Consider the following 27,036-nt stretch of genomic DNA (forward strand, 5'->3'; position numbering starts at 1 on the left):
TGTTCAGAAAACAAAATTTTATTTATTGTAAAGTTCCTGAAACAGTAAACACTTTATCAGAAGAACAATGAACTGGCATTATTTCTTTAAAACGTTGAACTGTCTTCCAGGAGCAACACCTGAAATATTCAAGAGAGATCTTAAGCCACAAAGTAACGTGATGCAAGGCCCATCTCCCTCCCCATCCCTTGTGAGCACCACCAGTGGAGAATGGGCAGAACTTTTATTTGCATTTGTGACCTAACAGCTCTCAAGGGGGATTCAGGGGGTAGATAACAAACTGGAATTCACCCTTTTGTATTTAGAGACCTGCACACAAAAACGTGACACATGAGACAAATCACAATGCAAATTCCACTTTGGACAAAAAGAAAAATATTGTTTTGTAGAACATTTAATTTAGCAACTATAAAATCTATAAGCCTCTCCCTTAAAGAGGTGAATATAGCAACAAGAGGAGACAAGGCTGTGCTTTTTATTAGGACTTAGCTATTTATTCCAACAACTGAAAGAAGGCCTAGGCCTGGACTTGCCCCTCCTATTGATACAGTTCATGGGTCTTCCATGAACCACAGATAACTCTGTAGGAACATCTGCCCTTCCATTCCTTCAGCATCCTGCATCTAACAGCAGCCATGCTCTCCGTGCTACAAAGGCAGCCAGCATGTGCTCAGTCTGGAGAGTGGGGACTGGGAGAGCATTGCCCACAAGGTCTAAGGAGCTGATTCTTTCTCCACAAGCAGCCCCTTCCCCACCATCACAGGAGCTTTTCCCAAATGACCTGAGTACATACACACAGTCCCCCATATTCATGGAGCTGCAGAAAACCAGCTGTTCTTCACAGCCCTTGCTTTGGGCTGTTCCTCACAGCTCTTTGCCCCTGGTTTTACTGATGCGTCACTTCACTCGCAACTGAGCTCCTCAACAACACTGATTGAACAGCTCCTTGCTACAGCTCAGGGGAAGAACACCTCGCTTGCAGCTTTACCCACACTCACAGTGGAACAGAAAGAGCCTCAAGGGTGTGGGTCTGGCTGATAGTCTGGCAGTTAAACATTACAGAAAATTTTCCCTGTTAAAGGGTGAATAAAGATGCCTTGTTTATAACTTACACTAGTAAACCTTCACAACTCTATACAAATTCTTAATGACATTAAAAAACAGTGTATAAAATCACCTTAAGGCACAAAGAGTTAAACAGAGATGCAGCCCACTGGAAATCTCAAAGCAGCCAATTCAAGAAAAGCTGGCCTTGAAGTAAGTATGTATTTCATGTATACATGTTAAGCTTCACTGTCATACATTAAAAACAGTATATATAGGACAAAATGTATACTGCTCAGTACCTACTCTTTTCCATTAGTACCAGTCTCAATCTGAGACATGATCTGTGGTTACAAAGAGGAAGTGAAATGGGATATATATATCCCTCAATTAGTTTGCTGTGGGCAACCAGGTGTTGTTAAACATGTGTGCAACACTAGCAACATTGTTCTGTAAGGGTAGGATGTGAACATGCTTCAACCTCACTGCTCTGCTCAACTTAGTAACATATGGACGTATGGATATGAGGGAAAAAATTTCAAAATGGCAATGATGGAAGATAGAAGTTGCAATCTTGTACAGAAGAATTCCATGAATCAGCGTCCCCTCACCCAAGCAAATTGTCTTGGGCAAATGACTGGAGAGTGAAAGATGGCCATGATGGCACTGTCCTGCCTAACAAAGGCTGAAACAGATCACATTGTAGGTAGGTTCAGCTCCTCTCTGTGTCCAGAAATAACCAGCTAACACAGATATGCTGCTGGCTCAAAGATTCTCCTGCTGAGAGCCTGCCAGAGCTGTCCAGCAACTGACTCCTTTCTCCAGAGCAGGAAAGGCATCTCTGCATTACAATATATAACACATCCAAACTCAGTTCTGAGCATCACTGGCTGTTTTATATGAACACCTTTGAGGAACAAGAAGCTGCTCTACCTACTTGAATAATCAATAATATGTAATTCCATAGGGGAAGAAGATAGAACAGTTTAATTTAGGTGCAACTTCCCTGATGTGGTTTGAAGTAAAGGTAGCCCAACCTCTGGCAATGAAGGCTTATGGAAAAACTACCATCATCCCACTGCTTTTGATTCAGCTTTCTTCTGTACTAGTGCTTTTCCCCCACCTTTTCAGCCATGCTGATCAGATCACCCCAGTACTGCTGCTTAAGCCATTGAACTTTTGTGTGAAGGAGGAACTGTAACATTAGCACAAAGCCCTGAACTCCTCCTCACTAAATGGAGTCAAACATTTGATAGATTTGAAATTAGAAAAGTGTGTACCAACATGGAAAAAAAGGGAAAAACTAGCTCAAAATTTTCTCTTCACTGTTTTATAGCAAGAAAACTTTTGTCGGAGTTTATTATAAAGGAACAGCATAGGAAACCAAATAAATAGTTGAATAGTTAACAGTATGCAATATAATAGTACTAAACTTCCATTACATAAAAATTAAACTTTGGAACAGCATCAATATGAAAGATTTCTTAGAAAACTCGGACTCAGGCCAAGATCCTCAGATCTGTACATTGCAAAAACCACTCAGTTTTGGTGCCCAGTTGGTGCCAGCTTTGTCCTCTGAGGGACTGCGTCCACTGAGAACTATGACCCATCCATACTGCTCCCTAATCCCACTCTGCCAGGCCACATAACATGCTGTATTTCCAAGTGTCTAAGGGAGAGTGATCAGGAAGCAGGAGGCATGAGCTGCGCTTCACTGTTTCAGAAGAAGCAGTATCTTCTTCCTCATCTGACAGCTATATTGAACAATTGTAATTTAGCCTAAGGATGCTCCTTTTCTCCTTAAAGCAGCAGTTAGAGGAACAGAAAGAAGGTAGAAATGACCTCATGATCCCAGTAAAACCCCAGCTGGTTCTGGGGGAAGTGGAATCAAGGGCTGATTAGCTGGACAAACTGTCTAACCTAACATGGTAAAGTCAGTGGAGAGAACTTCAGCAACTTCAGAGGAGCTACATCAGAATGTCATTCTTTTTTCCTCTCATCAGCACTATGTGGCCACACTGAGCTGGATTCTATTGGCACATCTCACCCAACAGGGGAGGGGAAGGAACCATCTCTGCTGGCTCACAAGTGACTGAAATAAGCAAATACATCACCCTCAGGAGCAGGATTTTACAGTGCTCCCAAATCATACATATCTCCAGTACAGATTTCTTTCCCAGTGGGGCATGTGCATCTCTGTCTAGAGAAGCTCAGCTCACTGTTCAGCTACACTCCAGAGGAGTCTTTGACCTGATGTAAACAAAGGAATACACACAGGATGATTTTGAAATCTGTACATCAAACCAGGTGATCAAATTCTCCTCTCATTCAAGTTTTAGTTCCACTGAAGTTAGGAGGCGTTTGAGGAAAACCCAGCATTATATATTTGCATTAAATACCAAAATATATCCTAAAATACTCCTATTGACATCTGTCACCAAAACACTTCCAGTGTCAACTTCTCAAGAACACCAGAACAATTAGCAAAAACTGTTACCAATCAATAACAACAACAAAAAAACAGAAATAAAAATTAAAAACAAAAATAAGCTTATCCTCTTTGTTAAATTCATGTCAGCCACTTGAAATCTCATCTCTTCCATGAAAATAAGAACTTGGCACATTTTTTTTTGTATGCCATTTATAAACACTTTCCTTTATCTAGAACATTTATTGCATATCAGAAATTCACTTGGCTAGAATACTTTTGTTTAGTAGAAAAAACTGCCTTCCAGTTATAGCTATGAAGCTCCATACAGTTCAGTAAATGAATTCTCCTGGTATTTCCTGCAGTAATGGTTCCTCAAATTTAAATCGTTTAGAAATGGCTTTCTGCTCAGTTACTTTTTCTTTTTCTGACTGCCTACATTGTCCCAGTGTGTATGAAGCCACTACAATTAGTTCTTCTGTCACTATTGATTCTTCCTCTCCCGTCTTCTCAGCATCTACTGATTGTTCAGAGGCAGAATCTGCATCTTTCTGGATGGCATCACTGGTCTCCCCTTCTGTACTCTTATTCCAGGCCCTGCAAGCAGGATTATCACTTTGTTCCAACCACGGATGTTGAAGACATTCCTCAGCAGTTGCGCGGTCCCTGCAGAGCAAGGAAAGTATTAAAATAAATGTCCAAATGAATACAAAATTCAGAACCTTGCAGAAGATATCACCAAAAATTATTTCAAGGATATGACTGTATTAAAGACAGACAGAATTGCACTGACAGCTATCTTTTACCAAAAAAGACCACAGCAATTCAAGTAGATAAACTCCTACCATTTAAAAGAAAGGAATTCATAGATCCCTAAATATGAGTTTACACTTCCATGTTGCCAACCAACTTCTGAAGTTTATACTTTTTATATATAGAAAAATTATCCAACTTCTTCAAGTATTCCCATAGACAAGCAGTAAGCAATTTCAATAGTTGGCATGTCCCATTAAACTGGTAAATTTCCACAGAAAACACCTGTTCTATTTGGGAACATGGAATTTCCAGTTTGCTGCCCATTAAGAAAAGTGTATTAATGAACCAGAAAAGGAAAGGTTCTCTACCAACCCATCCAAGATTAAGGACTCAAAGCTCAGTTCATGTAAAAGACCAGCAAAGTACCTGCAAGAAGAATGGGTGTAGTGTTCACTGCTACAACCTACAGTTCATACACAGTTTTCTGAAAGTAATTTGAGTTTTAATTACTAACACTTGGACATCATGTGGAATATACAAGCTTGGATGGAAACTGAGGAATTCTCATATAGATAAAAAGTAATAGCACAATGAAATCAAAGTCCCCTTATACTTTAAAAATGAAAATAGTAGCACTCGCTACATTTTAAATAACATATAGAATTGACAAATTAGCATATAGAATTGTGTTTTTTACTTACTCGGGTTTCTTAACCAGCAGAGTTTTGATGAAATCCACAGCAGACTCTGATACAAGGTCAAAGTCCTCTCCAGAATAACTTACGTTCATTTGAGATATATTTAAGAATGTTTCTTGTTTATCATCCCCCAAGAAGGGTGATATCCCTGTTAGCATAACATAGGCCAGTACTCCAATGCTCCTAAATTAAAAAAAGAAAACAGGTTTTTTAGTTAGCCTTTTTTTCTCAAAAGCAAATAAACAAAGAAATCCCCAAAGAACAACTCTTTTCAGTAAAGTTATGATGACCATTAATTTGTTCAACTTACCACATATCAGTTGCTGTACTGATGGGGTCATAACTCAGAATTTCAGGAGCTATTCAGGAGGGAGAAAAAATGGGTTTTGTCATATGCAGACATTACATTACAGCTAAAAAAGCAATAATGGTCATGTGGTAAAATTTAAGAAAAACCATTTGAAGCATGACAGTCTTTTGAAATCAAGATACTTCTATTCAGGTTATTTAAGTGGTTTCTATTATTCACTGTTTTTAAGTGTAAAATTTTTTTTTTCTTTTACTGCCATGTTCAGAAGCCAGGCCAGTCTCCTTCCCAGTTAAGGAATCTGTATAAGTTTCTTGCATACAAAACAGAAATAGCTAACATTGCATATTGCAGCACTGTAACCCATAACTATGAAGATATACCACACAACTTAAATATATTCTCAAGTATATTTTCAAGGCCTGGAGTGGTTTGGGCTTTTTTTTAAAAAAAGAGCAAACCTACACTGGCTAAAATACTCAGAGACTGAGTATGTGAATTTAAACTTCTAATCCAGGTAATACTTGTTATGACTGCTGGTAAGACTCATCTAAAGTGTGTCTTCATCTTCAACATAAGCACACAATGATAGTTCATTAGACTGGCAAGACTTGCCAGTTCTACCTTTGGCAGCAGTACCAGTCCAAGTAATAACTCGATCTTGCAACACAGTAACTCCACAGCCAGGCTGGCATGCTCCAAATCCTCTTTTCACTCCCCAGAAGCCTGGACTATTCATCAATCCTATAGTAACAACTTACCTACATATTCTGGAGTTCCCATGATCTCTCTTAGTTCCTCACTGCTCTTCATTATTCTGGAAAGGCCAAAATCTACTATCTTAATGTCTCCCAGAGGAGACTTACTGGTTAGCAGAATATTTTGGGGCTGAAAAACAAGAGGAGGAGACTTTTGGGATCACAAAAAATCATGAATGTCGTTGACATCATATTGCATAATTATTTTAGACCATGAGCAACAACAGTGCCTCCCATAACAAGTATGATACCCTGGATCATTTATCTATTTTCCCCAAGGTGATTCTAAAGAGACACATAGGCTAAAAGGAATGGCAGGATTATAAATTTAGAATTGAGAATCAAACCTTTGTTAGCTTAGAACACATTGGAAATACATGCCAATAGCTGTCATTAAACAATAGCATGCAAGTACCTCCACACTTGCACCTCTCTAGTCCTTTGTATCACCTTTTTTACTCCTCTTGCTCCTTGATTCTTCCAACAGATGGTGTAAAATACCTCCCTTGGAAGGTTGTCCAAAATCACCCAATCATTTTAAAAACCCTGAACACACAACTATTTTGACTGCACCTGTTTAAAGGTCTGTTGCAACCAACCTGAATCCTGTTCAAAGTACAAACAACTGTATTACAGAATACGAACTGAAGAAGAGTTTTAAAAAAAATAGCAGCCTGAGAAACAGGTTTTTAAGAGCATCACCTTTGGATAAACTTGTTTGCACTGACGTCACTAGATCTTGGCTGTCTTCCTTCAAAGCACCTTTGTGGTCATTAAGAAGTTCCTTACTATTTTAAATGCTAGCTTAATTTAAAAAAGAAAAACTTTGGCAACTGAAGCATATTTTTGCCAAAAAAACCCCAAAAAAACCACCAAGGTTTGATTTTCCCAACCCCCAGACCAGTGATCACACTGGGTTTTATCATTAGCTTGTCCAAATGGTAGTGCTGACAATTGGCACTGCTTTCATTCTTCTAGTGAGCACAAGCTCCATGAAAGTGCAGAAGTCTATTGGGAACCTGGATCATCTTGCATCAGGGTGGTTGAAAAGGGAGGAGGACAAAAGAGTAAGAACAGCAAAGCAACCTCTGACAGATAATTCAGATGGAGTAACACCAACATTTATACTCCTTCCCTAATCACAGAGCTGCTCTATCCTCCATCCCCAGAGTCACTCATGAAGACATGCTCTCACATGAACAGCCTTGCTTTTGAATACAGAAATAAACTTGGGCACAAAAAAAACTTTGGCCACTTCTCACTGCAAGACCTGAATGTAGTCGAGTTTTTTGATTCCTGCAGAGTTAAACTGTCATTTGAAACTAACTCCATGGTGTTGTCAATTTCTTTTCTGTTTGTAAATCCACATATAAAGAATAGCTGTTTTAAAATTTTCTTTACAAATTGGGATATGGGGGCTATACAAAGGGTTTTGGAGCAGCACATTCCCACATTCTTTATAGTTCAGATTTGTTCTTCTCTATTTGTATTAGAAAAGCAAACATCAAAAAAAGCTGACTATGCCTCCCTCATTACCCTCTCAGATGTTATTCCCAGCGAGAAATTTAGTTATGAAGAGTCAAATTAAAAGCATGAGAAAAATATTTCTTTCCTCTATATTTAAATGAGGAAAAATTTTCAATGGAAAAGGTTTGTGAAACCCTTCGGCCCTGTATTTTAACATTTTAGTAGTTAAAGCAGTTGCCATTTTTACTGTCTTTTTAAAAAATCTTATTATGCAAAACACACCTATGCAGAAAAAAAACCCCTGTCTACAGTATGAATTGAGTCATAAGTCTGAATCAATTCCTAATGAAATACCAGTAATTTTCTTATTTTAAGGAATCATAATGGGATTCTTGTGAAGTACCAACCTAAACACCAACATGAAACCTTAAAGAAGCCATAGCTTCGAACTCACCATAGTTTTCAGCCTGACACCATTACTCAAACTTTCAGAAAAGGAAGATAATTTCCTCACATCTGTAATAGTGTTTCTCTTTTGGTTTTACTCTGCCAGAATACATCTAAGTTTGCCTAATTCCAGTCAGCCCACAAAGACAGGAGATGCTGGTTGGAGGCTCTCCTGGTGGCCATTCTAAAAAGGGCCTTTCACTTTTACCCTCAAGCACTACTGAAACTGTTGATGAAAACCATCAAATGGCAATGCTTGAAGACCTCCCATCTACTGCAGCAAGGCTTAAAGGTTCCATTTAGATCCTCTTATTTCTTGAATCTTTAGTTGGTTTCAAGAAGACACACAAAGACTAAGGACACATTATAAAGGTCAGGTTTTTAATCTAATCAATGCCTCACCTTACCTAATTTCATTAATGCTGCAGGTTATCTAATTATATAATATTCAAAAAACCTCAGATGCCTAGAAGAAAAGACAGGAATTATCAAAGAAATAGTGGTCAGAAACAGGGATACCCCAGCTTCATTATGTTTAAAGATAGTAAACTAGGCTGATTCTAAAAAAGTAAAAAGGACCCCCATATCTTCTTCCTCAGCCCCCACAACTGCTTAAATTCTCTTCCATTCCCAACTACAATAAGCTTTTACCTAACCCCAATTCAAGATTAAGTCAAAGAGCAAATGAGAATACAGAGAAAGGAGACTTCCCTTACTCTGCAGCTTTTAAGCACCATTAAGAGGAGATGAAAGACTCCTGCCTACAATCTGTGCACACCCTGCAAATTAAATAGCATCAACACAATACTGTCAAGTGATAATTAATTTGCAGTTGGTAGCATTATATTTGCTCTTCATCCAAGTCAAAACTAGGCTACATAATTGTATTTTGCTATTAACAACAAGACATATTTCAACCATCTTTCAGTAGAACCATGCTTTTGGAAAGAAATGATCAGGTGACAACCTTGCTAAGCCACAACAAAATACCCCATTTCTTTCTGCAGTGTTTAGTCTCAAGAAAAATCCTGTATCTGTTCAGAGGGCAAAGAGAAGCTAAAGCAAGGTAGCTGTCAATGTCATAGGTCTGATTCATTAAATTTATAACACAAATATTAAGCTGACAACTACATACAGACAACCACTTGAGTTTAAATTCTTCTGGGTACAGAATTTAATTTTTCCTGAAGGTGCATCATATGGAAAATTGGATGGACCTTTCCAAAGGAATTTGTAACAGACAATGAAATCTTTAGAGACAGAAAGGTGAAACTAATAGTGCAAAACCCCCCATTTTAGCAAGAATTTGTAAAATTTGCTATTGGCAAGCACCTTGCATAGCAGCAATAAACATACAGAAGTCTTCCAAATGTCATCACAAAGTACTTAGTAAATTTAACTGTGCTTTAAGCTGCAAGTTAAAGCAGCATGAGACACAGGATACAACAGAAGATGAGCACTGTAGGTTAATAAATATGTGGCTGAAGTGAACATCCAACTTTTTGAGTTCTGTCAAAAATGGGCCTTTAAAAAATGTCTTGTAAGGCATGTGGATCAATTAATCTTTGCAAGTCCTGTTTTTTAATTCTACCATTTCCATAATTTTTGTTTGCCAGTACTCTGAAGACTTCCATAAACCTTATTTTGCAAAAGACTGATAGTTTTATAAATCATGGAAGTCATTTCATTGTGAGTAGGACCCGATTAAACCCACACTGCAGTAATGTATAAACATATTAATGAACCTCAGTCACTACACAACTTCCTCTGCTCATGAACATCTCTAAGGCAGCAAAACAATTCTGGATTTTTCAGTGAGAACTGCATATGCTCCATGTTATAGCATAAGTTTGCTGACCAGTTGGGAAGCTTTTAAGTCAGCTTTTTATTAATTTCTTTTCTGGACAAAATCTGTAATCAACATCCCAAGTCTACTTTTGCAAATAAGTACTGTAGTCATAGAAAACACATCACATTTCCAGTTACAGATATCCAGCTGGTGATGCTAAAAAACACCACAACTTTAACTACACAAAGTAGTAAAGTTTGTACAAATGTACAAATATATACTGTCCACAAAAGACATTTTACACATTTTCCTTCAAGGAAATTAAATGGCCAAGCATTGAAACACTGAGTATCTTGTTTAAGCATACTGGAACTTTGAGGAGTTCTAACTGGTCATTTTTAGTCTTTCTGAACGCTTACTCTCACATCACTTACTAAAAATGTTTCATTAATTCTTTTAGTACAATTATTAATATTTTTTGTGTATGACTCAATCAAATTTTAAAGAATCCCACATATAATTTGAATAAATGTTTGGAAAACCAGGCAGATGACATATTTGTGTGCAAATATGATTAATCTGCTTTAGCTGATGAATGGTTCATGATGTGCTAAGTTAATATATAAATCCATACAGCTTGATACTGGAATGTACTGGTAGCTTTATAATAGTGCCAAAATACAAGTAAGTGTAAGTAAGAATCTCAGCAACAGAAAAAACATGCAGCAGCTTACAATACACTTAGTAAATAAGAGAATAGGACATGTAAAAAGAATTTTAAAAAATGCAATGCAAGTTACTTTTTAGACTTCCTGCTTAGTAATAAACTAGTTCAATCTCATAATAAGAGAAGCTGAAAAAAATTAACTGGAGCTTGCTGCCCATAGGAGAGGTTAGTTCTCTGGATCCCTTTTACAAGTCCCTTCTTGACCATAAGATTTCATTTGATGCCAACTCTACTTGTCACATGATTTGGGTCAAAACTATTTTTCAATAAGAAAAAATACTTGTTTCTGTAAACCATGATTATTAATATACCAACAGGGTGTCAGTCAACTGTTTGGCAGCAAATGACAGACATTTAAATTAGGTTTTACAGTAATTGGGAAAAAAAAGGAAGAAAATGCTATAAATGTACTTAATACATTAATTTACCAGTCCTGTTTGAACATTTCATTCTGAAACATTACACATTATTCCACCAGTGTCACTACCACCCTTCTTCATTAAAACTCAAGTCAATACAAAAAACAGACCTGGTTTTCAATGCCCATATAATACCCAGACACGTTCACTGCAATGTAGAAATAAGTCAGTCTTACCCAAAGCACTCATTTGCAATTTAAGGTGCAAGGCAAATTGACTTTTGAATTGATTATATTTCACTTAATCAAATTAAGTTTTTATTTAACATAATCATAGAAATGCCCAAACATGCTTGCAGACTTGGTGGTTACTCTATCCCAAAAGTTTAATTTTTTCATTCAAGGTATAATTAGGTAAAATTATGTTAATTACAAATTGGCATTATTGTGACATAAGCAAGAAAGCCAACAGATGAGAAATCAGTAAGAAAAATACAGCACCAATCTTACCTTTAAGTCAAGATGAACAACATTGTTTCTGTGCAAGAATGCCACTCCTTCTAATATCTGCTTCATAAGTCGCTTAACATCTTTTTCTTTGAAGGCCTCCTCTCTTTCAGCCACACACTGGTCAAAGATTTCACCTCCAGCAGCACTGTGGACAGTAGGAATATTGTAAGTTCAGACTAAATTATAGCACCCATTTGGCTCTACTCACACTTTTTTTGTATAGGCAATATCAGCAGGAGGTATACTCAATCATGATATTTTCAGTTATTAGACATTTGGCAAAGGTTTACAGCCTTGGAAGTGATTTCTGCAGTATGGCAGCTTTGGAGAGAGGCAAAGATTTTAGTCATTTAGTTTAGAGAATATGAATAGTACAGAAATTTTGGGGACTACTTTTCAAACACTACTGACTTTGCTTTCAGATGAATGCCTCAATTGTTTGAGGACAGTGTTGTCATAAAAGTTGTGCCTTTTGCCATTGCTATAAAACTATGGAAATTTGGCCAAGGCAAATCTCAGCAAACATAGAGCAAAGCTGCCCCACCTCCCACCCTCCTCAAAACACTTTGCACATACTCAAAAGAATAAATGTAAAGTCTGCAACTGAATTGTTTATGAAGTCTCTGGTATACAGGGATGCATTAAGTTTCTAAACTTCTTTCATCTAAAAATAGCTCTGAAAATTTTAGCTCTCAGCTTGCATTCTCTTTTGTTTATATATGTTTAAACAAATAACAGAATAACAAAAATATAAAAATAACTAGATATGAATGAATGTTTTTAAAGTACTTTGAAGCCACATGCAGTACCAGCTCTGTATAGCAATGGCTCTAGATAACTAAAATTGTTTTACAGTATAAACCTGCAGCATCAAAAGTAAAATAAACTGAACAGAAGCTCCATCTTAAAATAAGAACAGGCATCAGGCATAAGAATGTTAGAATGGGGCCACTTTGCATATGGATTGTTGAACTCCTACTATGAAATCAGCACATACACCCTTTGTTCTGCATGAAATTCTATAATCACCTGTTAGGGAAAGGTGATGAAAGCCTCAAGGACAGAATCCTCTCCAGTTACACCAAACTGTGACATGCAAAAATGACTTTGCACAAGCATTAATCTTTACTGATGCATACCCATCTACTCTGCCTTTGCTTGCTTTTTTTCAATGAATTGTACTGCCTAGGCTATCCTGAAAACAGCCAGGCACATTCAACATGAATATAACAGCAATGAGAGTGATACAAAAATGGTGCATTTCAACTGTGTACTCCCAGAAAAAAAACACTTAAATATATTCAAATGTTCATTTTGCCTACACTAACTTTCCTGCTACAGTCCTAGTACTTTCAAAAGCCTCATGGATTTAAAAAAAAAAAATTTTTGCCCTTCAAGGTATTCTCACAGCTATTACTTTAAATTTTCCCTGCAGATGGTCTTACAAAAAAAAATTAAAATAAGATTAAATTGTACCCTTTTCTAAAGGGTTTCAAACTTTCGTTCTATATGCTGGCTAGCTGGTACAGCAGTACAATTTGATTTATTAAACTAAGATTTTCTTTCAGAAAAACCATCTATTAAATAATTACTTTTCTTCTTTATGTATCAAGAGATAGAGCTCAAGAACAAAATGAGTTTTTCAAGGGAATATTAATACTATAATTCCTTTTGAAAAATTTCATATGCCTGACACTATCACATTTTTCTTCAGTCCATTTTTATTTAATTCATGGAAATGGTAATATTTCAGTTTTGAACAGGATTCAAATATTAATGACATTTAAAAAATGAACATCAGCTAGTGTATTCTAATATCCTAAGCTGAATTCCTTGAAAAAGCAACATAACTTGGACTTTCCAGATAGGAATAGAAAAAGATCTACTGCAACCCATAAATTAAACTTTCTGCCTTAAGAATGCCATAATATGTTACTTGAAGAGTGATTTAATCCCTTGTAGCAGTGAATTATAGTGCACATACAGTGATAACATCTACTACCAAAATTACTAACACGGTATCTTTTACAGCAATAACCCTGGGATTTTGCTGGTAAAGCTCTACCACTTCAAATAAGGACAAAATACTTCTGCTATTTAATTCTGTGAAATCTGACTTATGCCCAAAACATGGGATCACACTTTACGTTTAATAGACCCACCTGAAAAAATAGTGAAATTTGAGGGTGAGGGGCCTTATAAAGCCCTGCTTGCTATATGTCTACTTGGTAGGCATCTGTTACAATTTGCTTATTAGTGCAACTTAATTAAAACTAAGGTAGACACCAATGCTAAAATGTAAGCTACCTAGAATTTTAATACTACACCTAAAGAATTCTGAATTATAGGTGTTAGAAGTCAAGGCAATAAAAGTTGAAGCAATGTCCCATCAGTGAAATCAAGAGACAGTGCTACCAACGTAAGAGTAGAAAACCCTTGATCCAGAAACTTTATTTAAAAAAAAAATTAAGTCTCTCTCTATACTTCTGAAGATGCCTGGGTTCATCAGCATTTTTAAGAGTGAGACATGCAAATCCAGCCCTCACACATGCACACCCACTTCATAGCTTACAAGACACTGCCATTCTCAGCTACCATAGACACTTGGCTTTACAAAATAGTTTCACATGGGAAGGTGACTTCTCATGCAATGTTTTGTTTTTTGATCTTAACTTTGCTATTTAGGAAGCTGATGGGACAACTCCCGGACAATTCATTCTGTCCAAAGAATCCCACATTCAAACCAGCAACCCTTTACAAGAACACATGGAAATTTGATACTGCAAGACCATTTTGTGTATTGTTGCTGTGGAGCAGGCTTAATGGATTCCCTTAAGCAAAACAGTCAGGGAGCTGTGAGCCAAGCCAGTCACAAGTGCTTGGAAGCACAATGCAAAAATGAACTCCAAAAAGATCCTCCTGCACACCTATTCCAAGTTCTGCCAAGCTCCTTAACAATACTTTCAACTCAGCTAGATTTCAGGGGGGGAAAACCTGACCATAGAAGGGCTCAAAATACCTGCTAAGAGAGTATCACAGCCATGACACTGCTATGATTTCTGTATATATGCAGACCAGGAGTGCTCTGCTGTTAATATTTACCCATTTTGCATTAAACTGTAGTTTTTCTAATTGTCATTATGAAATAACTTAGCAAATGACTGGGCCAGTCAGAAAATACTCTTAGGGAATAAAAAGCAAAGAATTATCCTTAGGACACCAAAGTTTTTAGGAAAACAAGGCATCTTAATCTGAAAAAAAAAATTGATAAGGACATATTTAATGGCAAAACATTCTGAAAACTAGTGTTATTTAGAATGCATTATTTCTCTAGTACACCCTCCCCTAGCTAAGTGTATGAAAAATTTGTGAGACAAAAGGCTTTCTGAACTTGAAAGCTATGGCAACCATAATTCTTTAGCTATTTTAATTTACTTAGGAAAGTACTGTTGTGCCATTAATTTCTCTCATTTCAAGTGAAATCCAACTGCTCTTCAGCAATGAAAAGCATGCTAACACTTTATAACTACTTAGCAGCATAAATGAGCTAAAAGTCATTTGGAAGTCTAGAGGACTAATCTTTGTTACAATTATGTTGACTTTAGATTAAATGGAGACTACTTATCTTCCTTGAAAGAAAAATATCTTAAAAATGAACTGTATGAAATTCAGCATCAAACTTCTTTCAAGTACACTTAGGAGACACTAACACAGCCATTTAACTTATCATTAGAAAAAGATTGAACAAACCTATTTCAGGGCACCTGAAGAAATGAACCATTCCCCCAGCTTTAATGGATCAGACATTAAGTTACTGTTCTGAAGGATGCAAAAGTACAAATCATCAGAGTACATGTAGACCAATTCCTAAAACACACTTGATTTCAATGCTGAGTTACATACAATCTGCAATGGACAAAAATTTACTTCCTGAATCTTCAACTCTGTCAGAAGTCTTTCTTGAAAGGGTTATCTTTGCAAAATAATGGAAGGCCATCTATCTTCTGTACATGGAGCTTACAGTACAAGCTGTTCACACCACAGTGCTTGTAACACTACCAGCAAAGGTTCATGCTCACGGCTGCTGACTGCCATACCTCTTTCCTTGGCTAGGCATACCATTGGATAGTAAGTGCACTTACTGGTAATTTTTCCAGTGTAAGGCAATGTAATGTACCAATGTTCCCAAAGCCTGAGAAAACTACAAATCCATATCTGATGAGAGGACATGGGAAGAGAAGCATCCAAATATATAAAATTGTAGATACTGGTCTTAAAAGTTCTTAGTTCTCAGACAAATGCATTTAGTTTTTTGGCTTCACCTTTCCAATCAGGCAGCCCGAGAACTGAATGAAACACAAACAAAGGTAACTAAGACCATTTGACAAGTTTTTGCATAAAATTATTTTAGATTTCAAGTCTTGATTTGAGACTGCTAACTAGAACAACTCCACCTGCTACTCAAACAGACAATATGGAAACATTGGAGCAGCAGTTATTTGTGATTACAGTGGGTTTGCTTCAAGTTCAGTCTGTTGAATCCTATGCCAAATGGATCACTTCCTGCCAGCAGACTCTTATTTTAACTGGTCACATCGTCAGTAAGTAGGACAATAAATCATGTCCAAGACTATGTAAGTCCATTGTATTAATGGACATATAAGTCCATTACATTATCCAAATAACTATAGGTGAAAAAACACTTCATGCAGCATATAAAATAAATACTAACTGTGTCTTCAAGATGAAAAAGACAACTTCCTCCTCTTTCTAAAGCAAGTGTAACAGAAGTCTACTGTATTTACACAAGGCTCTGGCTTAGTTCAGAGGCTCTTCATAATAAAATATGAATGATGAAGATTTTTGAAGCTCCACTTACAGGACTCTATACGTTTGACCCCCTAATTATCCACTAGTATCGTCTATTCCTTCCCCAGATGTGTAAAAACATGGTGATAAACATTTATGAAAAAGACCAGTTCTTAAGCATCAGATGCTCTACTGCTCTTTCTTTCAAAAGAAATGGGAAGATGACAGGTAGGTTGCATACAGGTATCAAGTCCAAAAGTTACCAAATTTGCTTTTTCTTTTTATACCTGATATGTCAAGTTTCCCAGACTGTATCTGTACATTCTAAAGCAAAAATTCCAGGTTCTTTTCATTCTATTTTCAGTGAAATACAGAAGCATAACTGGCCCACAGATTAATTCCAGGCTTTCTGTTACCCATTTAGACTTATATACCACTTAAATTCTGACTTAAATACCCTGATTGAGGTCTTATGACGACAAACCAAAGTCAGAGGCTGTTGTGAGGGTGGATGCAGACAGCCCCAATTTGCTATGCTACAGCTGAAGCCAACACTGTAATGCCACCTTGCTTCCCACTGCTCAACACTTAACATTAACATGGCCAATTTTAAGTTCATTTTCTCTCAAAAATTTATAGTGCTTGAAAGACAACCCTCCATGTAACATTAATATTTCTCTCCCTGAAAGCAAAACATTTCCTGAAGGCAGAACCCTCAGCCCTTATGACAGATTCTACATCAAGACAAGAAACTTTAAAATCTCCGCAGATGAAGTTAGTGGCCAAGATTAAATATTTGTTTTACTTCTTCAGGAGATAAAGATCAGCCACAAAGACGATCAAGCTTAATAGAAACTGAAATGCCCTAGAGAAGCTTGCAGTCCAGGTATGTTCTTTAATCCTCTGCATTCAGAATGTCAGAAATTCACTAACATTCATACCTGTTTTGTTGCAACATGTCTTTGGAACACTAAAGAAGCATCCAGACATACTTGCTGAAGTCAGGGAAAGACTGTTTTTGTAATTTACAACTCCAGCACACAGCTATTTATCTGAAATGAGGTATGACTGTTTGATGCATATAAACCCAGTAATTTTGCTAATTGCTTAACAACCTATTTAATACTTCATATTAAAAGAGTTTTGCAACTGTAAGAAAATTGAGTTCTAAAAGAAAACTAGGAATTTTGCATTGAAAGTATCACAAAACTCATTCCTCATTTAGATTCCACTGCTCATATTAAATCCCATAGGATCTAGAAAATGAAATTGTATTTGAGTTTAAATTTCTGCTAGTGTTTAAAGCAGGTATTTATGAGTCTTCAGTGGCAGCAGTTAAAACCCCAGAAGTTGTCACACCTATGCATTATAAAAGATACTTGAATATTTCACATATTATGACTTCATTAAGGGCACAATGAAGTTTAAAAAATGTATTCTAGAAGGAATTTTGCCTTAGGAGACATGGTCTCATTCCATTTCACTGAACTTTGAAGATAGCTTCTTTTGACTTCTAAACAAGATGTGATTGGTACACAAGATTTCTCACCATTTCTTTTTGCTATCAAGTAAGAGAAGAGATGCACAAACTAGATTTCTCTTAACAAACAAGTCACTTCTGAACTGTTGAGCCTCACTGTTCCTCTCTTTATTATATAAAATCCATAGAACTGAACAAGAATTGAGTTCAGTAGCAACAAGCATTTGGCTGAATCTTGGAAGCTAGGGAGATGCCTTACTATCTAAAGCCACTGGCATTTGAGATGAACAGCCACAACAGCTGCAGGAATGCCCATCTGGACAAACTGAAGTGGAGAAAACCACACAGACAAATGCAGAGGCAAGTGTCCTTTTGAAAGAAACTATTCTAAGTCTCAATCCTCCTCCCTTCTTTCCCCAAAAAGATACTGTTTTAGCAAGTTTTCTATTGCAGAAGGTTGTAATAGTTTCTTTTTAGCAATGATGTTGCTTTCAATACGTTTTTATAACTGGTAAAAAAACCACAGCAGATTTCACCCCATTTTTGCCACTGTCAATGAAATAAACTTTGGCTCTTGAACAGATACTCATTGCTTCTTTCCTCTTCCTCTTTCTACGCAGAGAGTGTACAGAGTTCATATTTCATTTAAGATGCTTTAACTACATAAATTATAGCTCAGCTTTGAAAGATACTACATAATTAGAGACATTTGTTATAATCTGAAGTAGTTATGAGACTGCACATAACTTCTTGTAATCGTCATTTTCTTAGCAATTATTCTTGAAGTTTAGCAAGGGTAACAGGCAACCAATAATTTTTTTTTTTACATTATTCATATTGATACACAGTATTTTTACATTATTATTTTTAAGCAAATACTGCAGAAAGTTACTCAGGAATTATTACTAATACTTACTATTCCAGGACTAAAATCATCTCTGTCGCAGTTTCATAAACTTCATGCAAGTTAATGACCCAAAGGTTGCATTGTGCCAGCTCAAGGACTGCAATTTCATGGATTATTTCCATCCGACAGTCTTGGCCCTTTCTTCTTTTTCTCATGAATTTTGCTGCAAACTCTTTTTCAGTGTCCTTCTGGATACACTTCTTCACCACTGCAAATTTTCCCCTGAAATTAAATAAGAATTTAGTTTTACATGCCTTAGTGACAGCACGGCCTTATAAATTAATGTTTCAGGAAACTTGAACCAAATCACTATTGACATTTAAGATTCAATCTGAATTTAGAAAGATGCCTTGCTGAATGATGATCTCTGTGTTCAAAACACCTCAGCCCAGAGTGTAAATAATTTCCATGAAACATAAGGAATTAAAAAAAACCCAATCAATTCAAACAACACGGTTTTCAAAAACACAGAGCAAACAAGCTGTGCTAGTTCCCAAGATTACATTATCCTCCAAACTTTAATTTAAAAAGCTGGCAAAATCAAAATGTACAAATGAGCAATTCATGCTTTCTCTGACCACCTCACAGTAACCCAGTTACTGTGTTCTGAATTATCCCACTATATCCATGGTAAGAGCACTCTCATTGAATCCTGCTCCATTTGCCATGCAACATCCATACTCTACATTTTTCAAGATGGTATTTTCACCATGGCATGTCTCAAATGATAACAGCTGGAGTTTTTTGATGAATAGTTCTCAAAACCATCTACTTATTCAGTGAGACTAAGAAAAAGGAACACAGATAATGCAAACACAATGGAGCAGCGTGACTAAAATCAAGCTGTGCAGCACAGTTTTGGCAGCAGTGCCAAGGTGAGTAGGAACAGAGAGCAGAGAGCTGAGCAGGGTGCTTAGCCCACATTAATGAGCGTCACCTCGGCAGAACACACACCTGATGATGCAGCGGGCCAGCTCAAACCACACTGCCGCGCTTGCGTCACACCACTTCCCCCACAGCACTCTGGCACAAGTGCCTGCTTTCAACTTCCTGCAAGAGTCCCACACCACCTGCTCCACTCGGTTCCACTCACACAGGGCTGATTTTTAGACTAAAAAGGTATTTTAATTAATACCTCTCACTAATGCAATGATGAATTCTTACACTTTGAAGTACAGTAACCTTACTTTAGCTCTTACCATACAGGTATAATGATCATCAAAACTACCTTTTTTATTTATATGTAAACATTTTCTTATAAAGCTGCAGGAATAGCTTTGAGATCTTTGTTTTGGTCCTTTACTTACTGTAGGGTTGCTGAAACCAAAATAATAGTCATCATCTATTTTGGAATACAATTACTATGGGTTTTGCCTCTCCTACCTCCAAGCCAAAGTTCACAGAATTAACCACTTCAGCTCGTGTCAAAGATTCCACTCTCCCAGCCTATTGGCAGAAGACTGTTATCCATGAATGTAACTGCTAAACAAAGTTGTGGTCGGCTTGCTTTTAATAAGCATTTGTTTCAAAATCACACAGTCTAAATGAATCAAGTCAAATAAGTACCCACAAAGTGGGTATTTGCTAGGCAATCTCAATAAAATAATTGGACTTGTAACCACTGATACAGCCACAGTTATTCCTCTAGGAATACTATTTTGCATAAGCACATTATCTACAGCATAGTATGTATTAAGACTAGATCACAGCACAGTCCAGATGTCTAGTGAAGGTAGACAAACAGCAAGAATATGCTTTCAATGTCTTGAACCTAACTTTTTGGGAAAATGTTCTTAATTACTAATACATACATGAAGACAAAACTATTGAAGTTTGTAAATGCATGAAGATAATTTTGTAGCACCACATTTACGTACAGTAGGAAGCTATGCATTTATCAAAAGTGTTAATACAGTTGTTCAAGTTCTTAGCACCAAAAAACATCAAGAAAAAACCAACTCGTAAGTATGTTGTCAAAAAACAACATATAAAAATAAATTGAGAAGACCTTTAACAGCAAGTTATTTCAACACCTGATAGATACTAAGCCTTAAACCAATAAATTTAGGTCCCTGCCTGGGTTCAACCGGGCAGGTTCAACTTCTCTGTTTTCCTTATATAGTCTCTGAATGCACTATGTACTTCCTCTTGAATGTTGCCTTAGTGCAGTCAAAAGCTTTTAATTCTAGCACCAGGAAGGACCTAGAGAAAGTGGCTTAGAAAAGTTTGAAATCTCTATAATGCAGCTTTCAAGTACCGTGCTGCTTTGAATTACATACAAAATCTATCTGGAAACAAGTTAATTAGCCTAATGAGTACCGATGTTGCGATTCGCTGTGCATTAGTCACTATGGAAATAAAACAGTATTCATGGAGCAGCAAGAAACAGCAAGAGCCACCACCACTGTGTGTGGCCACGCATGTCCTGTTTAGCTGAGCTGGCCAGAAGCCTGATAGGTGACGTTATTCAAAGGACAGGTTACACGGGAGTTCAGCTGGCTGACAAATACTAATTCTAAATTGTTTCAGACCAAGAATCCTGCCCAGGATTCCTTTTGGTTATGCCTATAATTAGAGCTATTATAACTACTGCCTGTTAGAACTCATCTTTTCTGAATACGATCCCCAAAAAGATCAAACTTGACAAACCTGATGTTTATAACCAGTGGAACTAATTACTGTGCAGTGATCTAGATTCATGTCTGAGAAAATTTCAGAGCTAAGATCCAAAGATAGCATCCACTATATGGTTACACCAACAGATAAATTTTAAAGAATTTCTTTTTGATTGAGACAGAATAGTAGATAAGACATATATAAACAAGCATTCTTATGAAGTATACATTACATACATTTCATCTTTGCTTTTCTTAAAGTCCTGCTTTTCAGAACTTAAAAAAAGTATATAAAATAGTGCTAGATCACATCATTGCTACTTTAGTGTATTGAGAAGAGCTAGCAGTGAGAATGTTGCATGAAGGAATAATTTTGAGATGAAAATGTTAATGTGCATTTGTCAAGTTTAAAACAGACCACCAGACATCCAATCACAAATAAAAATGCTTTGGAGGGAGACAAGAATAGGAAACTCCAAATAGTTCTCAGTCCTCTCGAATATTCAAGAATGAGTTAAGATAAATCATCTCTGATTACAAAGAAGCTTAATGTCACCTTTTCAGATTGCCAACAGAATTTGCATTGTTTCATTAGTCACACATTATAGCTCAAAGGAAAATTGTCAAATCACAAATCAAATGTCAAATCAGATAAGCAGCAACATTTATATGACACCAATTAATTTTTTGTCCTAGGATCAGAACAACAGAGAACTAACCTTACTAATTTATTTATAATATATAAAATAACTAAGCTTAACTAAATATTTTAAAATAACTAACCTTATTTTTAAAGTGACCTATAAAATACTGTCACTGTAACAAATGCAGGAACAAGTTCTTTCCGGGAAGATGTTTACTTTTTATAAAGTTCAGAAAAAAAACTTTTCTGAGATCCACAATACTATATGCACTTTATTATGTAACTCATATCAAACATTTCTTCTGAAATGTGGGGTTTTTCCCCTGACAATTTTGGATTTCCAAACAACAAAGTGCAGGGATTACATTTCCGATGTTCATGAATATTTTACTCACATAAATTTATTCTCAAATGGCAAAACCAACTACTTGCAACTCTTTATTTTCACCTCTTTTTCACTTTTCCTTAGTTCTACAGCTATTTCACCCCAGCTGTGCTACTGCAGAGAGCAGCTGAGGACAGCAGTGTCATGGCACAAAATGGTACAAGTGTCATGTACTGCTAAGACACACATCACTGAAACCCACCCCAGAAATACAAGTTCATGCCAGAGTTGTTCTTTTAGGGGGGAAAAAAAAAATCCAAGACATGCACATGAAACTACAGCCACATCACTAGTCAGAAACAAAGAATATTTCACACTCCTTGGATGATTACAGTACTTCTTATTCTTACCTTTGGGTGGAGAATGGGCTTGTATGCTTAAAGCAAAAACCGGGAATGAGAAGAAAAAACGGAATTGCATTGGACATATTTACATGTGTGCACACATTTTGCTAGAAGATAATTTTACTGTGGATCAATCATTTAAGGTGACCATTACCTTCCAGAAGACAGACCAGTAAACTTATTCCTCCCTCTAACCTAGCTTTAGAATCAAGAGTATTATTTTCTGTACACAAATGATGACTTCTAATATGTGCATAGCTTGTTTCACATAAAAAAAGGAGTGCAACATTCCATCAACAAACTGAAGAATAGCCTAGCAATACTTTGTCTGCAATTAGGAGTTTTTTTCTCGAGGAAAACAAGCAAAGCAACTAAATATAATTATAGTAGACTCTTTAAGGAAACACTTGGTAGTAAAAAATGTATTGTTCCCCATTTTACAGTACAATTATGGCTTAAGCACAAATGGTGAGGGGAAGAGTTAAGCAATTGGTGTCTTGTCCTCTGCAAAGGTGACATGGCTTCAAACTAACCTAACTCAAGCTAGCACTGTCTGAAAACATTTAAATCTCAGTGAGGTGATGAGAAGTGGCACCCTTAAAACAATCATCAGAGGTAGGTTTGATTTCAGACCTCATGCAAGTTCAGATTTGTGTGAGAATATTGTGATTCTGAGGACAGTAAAATTATTAAGGCTGCAAATACTGGACCAAAATGTCATATATTAAATAATTTAATTTAAAAACTTTTGTTTCCATGTCATGTTAAGGAACTTGCAATAATTTCCTTTCCTGAGTAGCCATTATAACAAAGTTTTTGATATTTTTCCCAAGTGAACCTGGCTTTCCCAACAGCTGTGTTTCAACAGACTTGCAAATGCCTGTTCAGCTACTGAACGAGGCAGCACCTTCTGAAGCACACAAGCTCTGCACTCTGAAAGCATTTTTTCTCCCTGTGAGCAGAACCAATAAGCCTGACTTCCCATGGGTTTGCACCCAAGTCCCTCTGGTGACACTGTGGTCAAGTTTCCTCCTAGGTTCATCCATGCCTCTCAGGACTGCTTCCCTCAGGATTTTTGCTCCCTAACATGCCACCTGTGGCCAGAGCCCCCATACCACTCCTCCCAGCATCACCAGAACTACAATGCCTTGACATTCTGCCATGCTCCACTTTCTTCCCACCTCCTCCAAACTCAGGAGACTAGAGAGCACAAAGCAGAGGCTCCAAGTGCCCTGGGAAGTTCAACATACACGTGCTGACTGACAGAACGGGAGGCCAAAGACCGCACAAACCTGCTGAGCTCACGCAGCAGCCCTGATCTCAGCAAAGGTGAAAAACCAACTTGCTTCTCTCTCCGTGCTCTCAGTTTAAAACACAATCCATACAAATGTTCCTTTCAAACCTACCTAAAGTTCAGCTTTTCAACTATTTCTCAAATTCTGGGAAATGGGATGGACAAACACAGAGTGTATAAACCTTTTTCTACCAAATCTTAATGCTAAAATAGATTATGTTGTGTGCACGACTGCTTTTCATCGAAGACAAAAACCTGCCATACCTGGCTGCTAGTTTGTTCTTTGTAAAGGTGAACTCTACCCACAAAGAGAGAATGACACAATTTACGAACATATAAAAGTGAAACCATTTGTGTTAATAAATTATCAATAAAATTATAGTTATAAGTGGCAGAGAGATTTGCCACCTACATTTTGTCACAGAGTTGGCAAAAAATAGTCTTTGAGTATTTGAGCCAAAGTATCTGCGTTTTAAAAAACAAAATTTAAAATTGTTGAATAAAAACCAAGCACATGCATTCAAATGTAGAGATTTCTATATTCTAAAAGAGAAGATAATGAAAACACTTGTGAAGTTGAGGAGGGATAGTCTGAACCAAAAATATGCGCAACTGTTGCTCAAAACCACGACAAACACTCAGAACTGCCACTTAACTCATTTTAACTCCTGGTGCAAAATCACAGCCTTCACGTGAAGGTCATCCTTAAAATATTCAAAAAATATTCCACACAAAAATCCATGCTGCTATTTACTTCTTTAAACTGCAGACTAAGACTTGAAGCAGTAGTTAATTCTTATTCTTAGGTTAAGGAAATCATCTGAGTTGCACTTTTTTATTCCAGAAAGAACCTTCATCTACTCCATGCTCTGATTAGGCCAGTGACTATCACCCGGCTCTGAGGGAAATGCTCATTCCATGGAAGAACTGAAAATATTTTCTGAAGTCATCTCAACTTCAAATAAAAAAAAAAAACCCAAACCAAAACAGCAGTGATACCAGGACATTCTGTACTACACTGCTCCCATGCCTTTTGGACTGTTTCTTAGAATTTAGGCTGATTTGTAGCCTGTGTTTAGTTAGTTTCAGTTTCCAGGCCTCGGACATTGTGGTCACAACAATCTACAAAAAGCCTTCTCATTCCATGGGATGTTTCTCCCACCTGTTTACCATCTGAATGCTTTGGACTACTATGTTTAAACAGGTATTATTCTACTGGTACATCAGAGTTACTAAGTGAGCATTAAGCTAACACCTAGGCAGCCTAAATATTTGTTACAGGTACCTAGAGCAGCTGCACTTGCCTTGAAACTCCTCCTTAGCTCCAAAGGGTTGGTTTTGCCACTGTATAAACTGAGTTACACAGTGAGCATAACTTGCAATAGAACATACATTGAGAAGGATGTCTTTCCATATATCCGGTAGTACTCCATCTAATATTTTTTACTGAAACAGTCTTTGGATGAAGGACATGCAATTCTAAGAATACTATAATTCTTTTAATAGGAAGTGACAGAATTTCAGACAAAAGTATTGGTTAAGTGGTGCTGAAATTCCATATATGTAGTTCCCAAGATGCAGAAACCTTTTAATGAGCCTTTTTGCCCTAAACCTTGCATTCTATCAGTCATGTGTTGAAATTATACATGGACTAAACCTTACATGTACAATCACTTCCAAACCCAAGATTTTAACCAGCTTTAACTCCTTGAAAAGTTCCACCATTAGATTACTCTAAAGCATATGCTATCCCAAAGGAGTGGAAAATTGTTTTTCCACGTCACAGCTTACAAAGCTCGAGGAAATAATAAATACTTAAAAAAAAAAAGAAAAAAGGAGGGGAGCAGGTTTTCTTCTCCAATGGAAATCTAGACCAATATCCACTACTCGAAGCACAGCATCTCTCCCCAGCCAGATCGGCAAGGCTGGGGAGCCGGGGATGACTTCTCCAGCAGCAGGAGGGGCGGACAGCTGCGGGGTACAGCTGCCTCCCAGCAGCCTCCTGCAGCCGAGCCAACGCCGGGGGCACGCCCTCGGAGCCGGCCCGGCGCGGGCAGAGCTCCGCCGGACGCGGCTCTACCCCGGCAGGGACCCCCAGGGCCGGGCTGTCACAACCCCCCGGCCCCGCTCCTTCCCCCGCCGTCCGGGGCAGCGGAGGCAGCGCTCACCTGCCGAGCTCCCGGCCGGGGCTGAGGCTGTACCGCTCCTGGAAGGGCTCCGTGCGGATGGGCGTGCGGATCTCCGCCAGGAGCCCGCCCCGCCGCCGGGATCGCCCGGCCGCGGGCTGAGGTGGCGGCGGCCGGTCACCGCGAGAGCGACCGGGCTGCGGCTTCTCGTCGGGGCTCATGGTGCGGAGCTTCTCCCTCGGCAGGGGGACGCCTTCTCTTTCCTTCTCCTTCTCCTCCTGTGCTCCCGTCTCCCTCCCGGTGTCGGTGTCCGTGCCGTCCCAGCCCGCGCTCCCGCCGGGCGCTGCCGCTGCCGCGGGCTCGCGGAGGCTGCGGGCAGCACGCGCCGGCCAGGGGGGCGGGACGTACCCGCTCGGCCCCGCCCCTCGCGCGCCTCAGCTCGGCGGGCGGGCCTGAGGGAGGGACGGCGGGACAGCGCCCCCTGGCGGCCGCCGCGGGAGCGGCGGGTCCGTGCCGCTGCTCGGTTTAAATGAACCCCGTAAAGCCGAGGTTGTGTCTGAGGGGAGACACAACGCTTGCCTCCCTTCGTAGCTTGGATATCTTCGTGTCACTGCAGCCGGAGGATCCTTCCCCTCTATTCGGCCGTATCTGGAGCTCTGTGTCCTGTTCTGGGCTCCTCAGGACAAGAGAGATGAGGAGCTACCGAAGAGGGTCCAGTGGAGGGTGGCAAAGATGATCAGAGGTCAGGAACATCTCTCTTATGAAGAGAGACTCCGGGAGCTGGCCTATTTAATCCAGAGAGGACATCTAATCAATACATACAAATACGACCGAAATGGGTGCCCAGAGGATGGTGCTGGACTCTTTTCAGTGGTCCCCAGTGACAAGTTGAGGAGCAATGGCCACAAACTAAAACTCAGGAACTTCCACCTCAACACAAGGAAGAAATTCTTTACATTGAGGGTGGCAGAGAACTGGAACAGGCAGCTCAGGAAAGTCATGGAGTCTCCTTCCCTGGAGACACTCAAAAGCAACCTGGATGTGTTCCTGTGTAACATGCTGTAGCTGACCCTGCCTCGGTGATCTCCAGATGTCCCTTCCAACACTAAGGATTCTGTGGTTCTGTGATCCCCAGCCCCGGGGA

General features: G+C 38.3%; 1 protein-coding gene across 1 annotated transcript; it reads right to left on the reverse strand.

Moving 5' to 3' along the window:
• Positions 1 to 26,285, reverse strand: STK17A (serine/threonine kinase 17a). The gene is made up of 7 exons (XM_054655146.2): positions 25,935 to 26,285; positions 18,495 to 18,707; positions 11,290 to 11,434; positions 5,995 to 6,121; positions 5,237 to 5,285; positions 4,930 to 5,109; positions 1 to 4,138 (listed from the first exon to the last, which is right to left on the reverse strand). Exons 1-7 carry the CDS (start codon positions 26,111 to 26,113, stop codon positions 3,805 to 3,807), a joined length of 1,227 nt encoding a protein of 408 aa, XP_054511121.2. The 5' UTR covers positions 26,114 to 26,285; the 3' UTR covers positions 1 to 3,804.
• Positions 26,286 to 27,036: the final 751 nt, after the last annotated feature.

This window comes from Agelaius phoeniceus, chromosome 1, assembly GCF_051311805.1.
Source record: "Agelaius phoeniceus isolate bAgePho1 chromosome 1, bAgePho1.hap1, whole genome shotgun sequence".
Classification (NCBI taxonomy): domain Eukaryota; kingdom Metazoa; phylum Chordata; class Aves; order Passeriformes; family Icteridae; genus Agelaius; species Agelaius phoeniceus.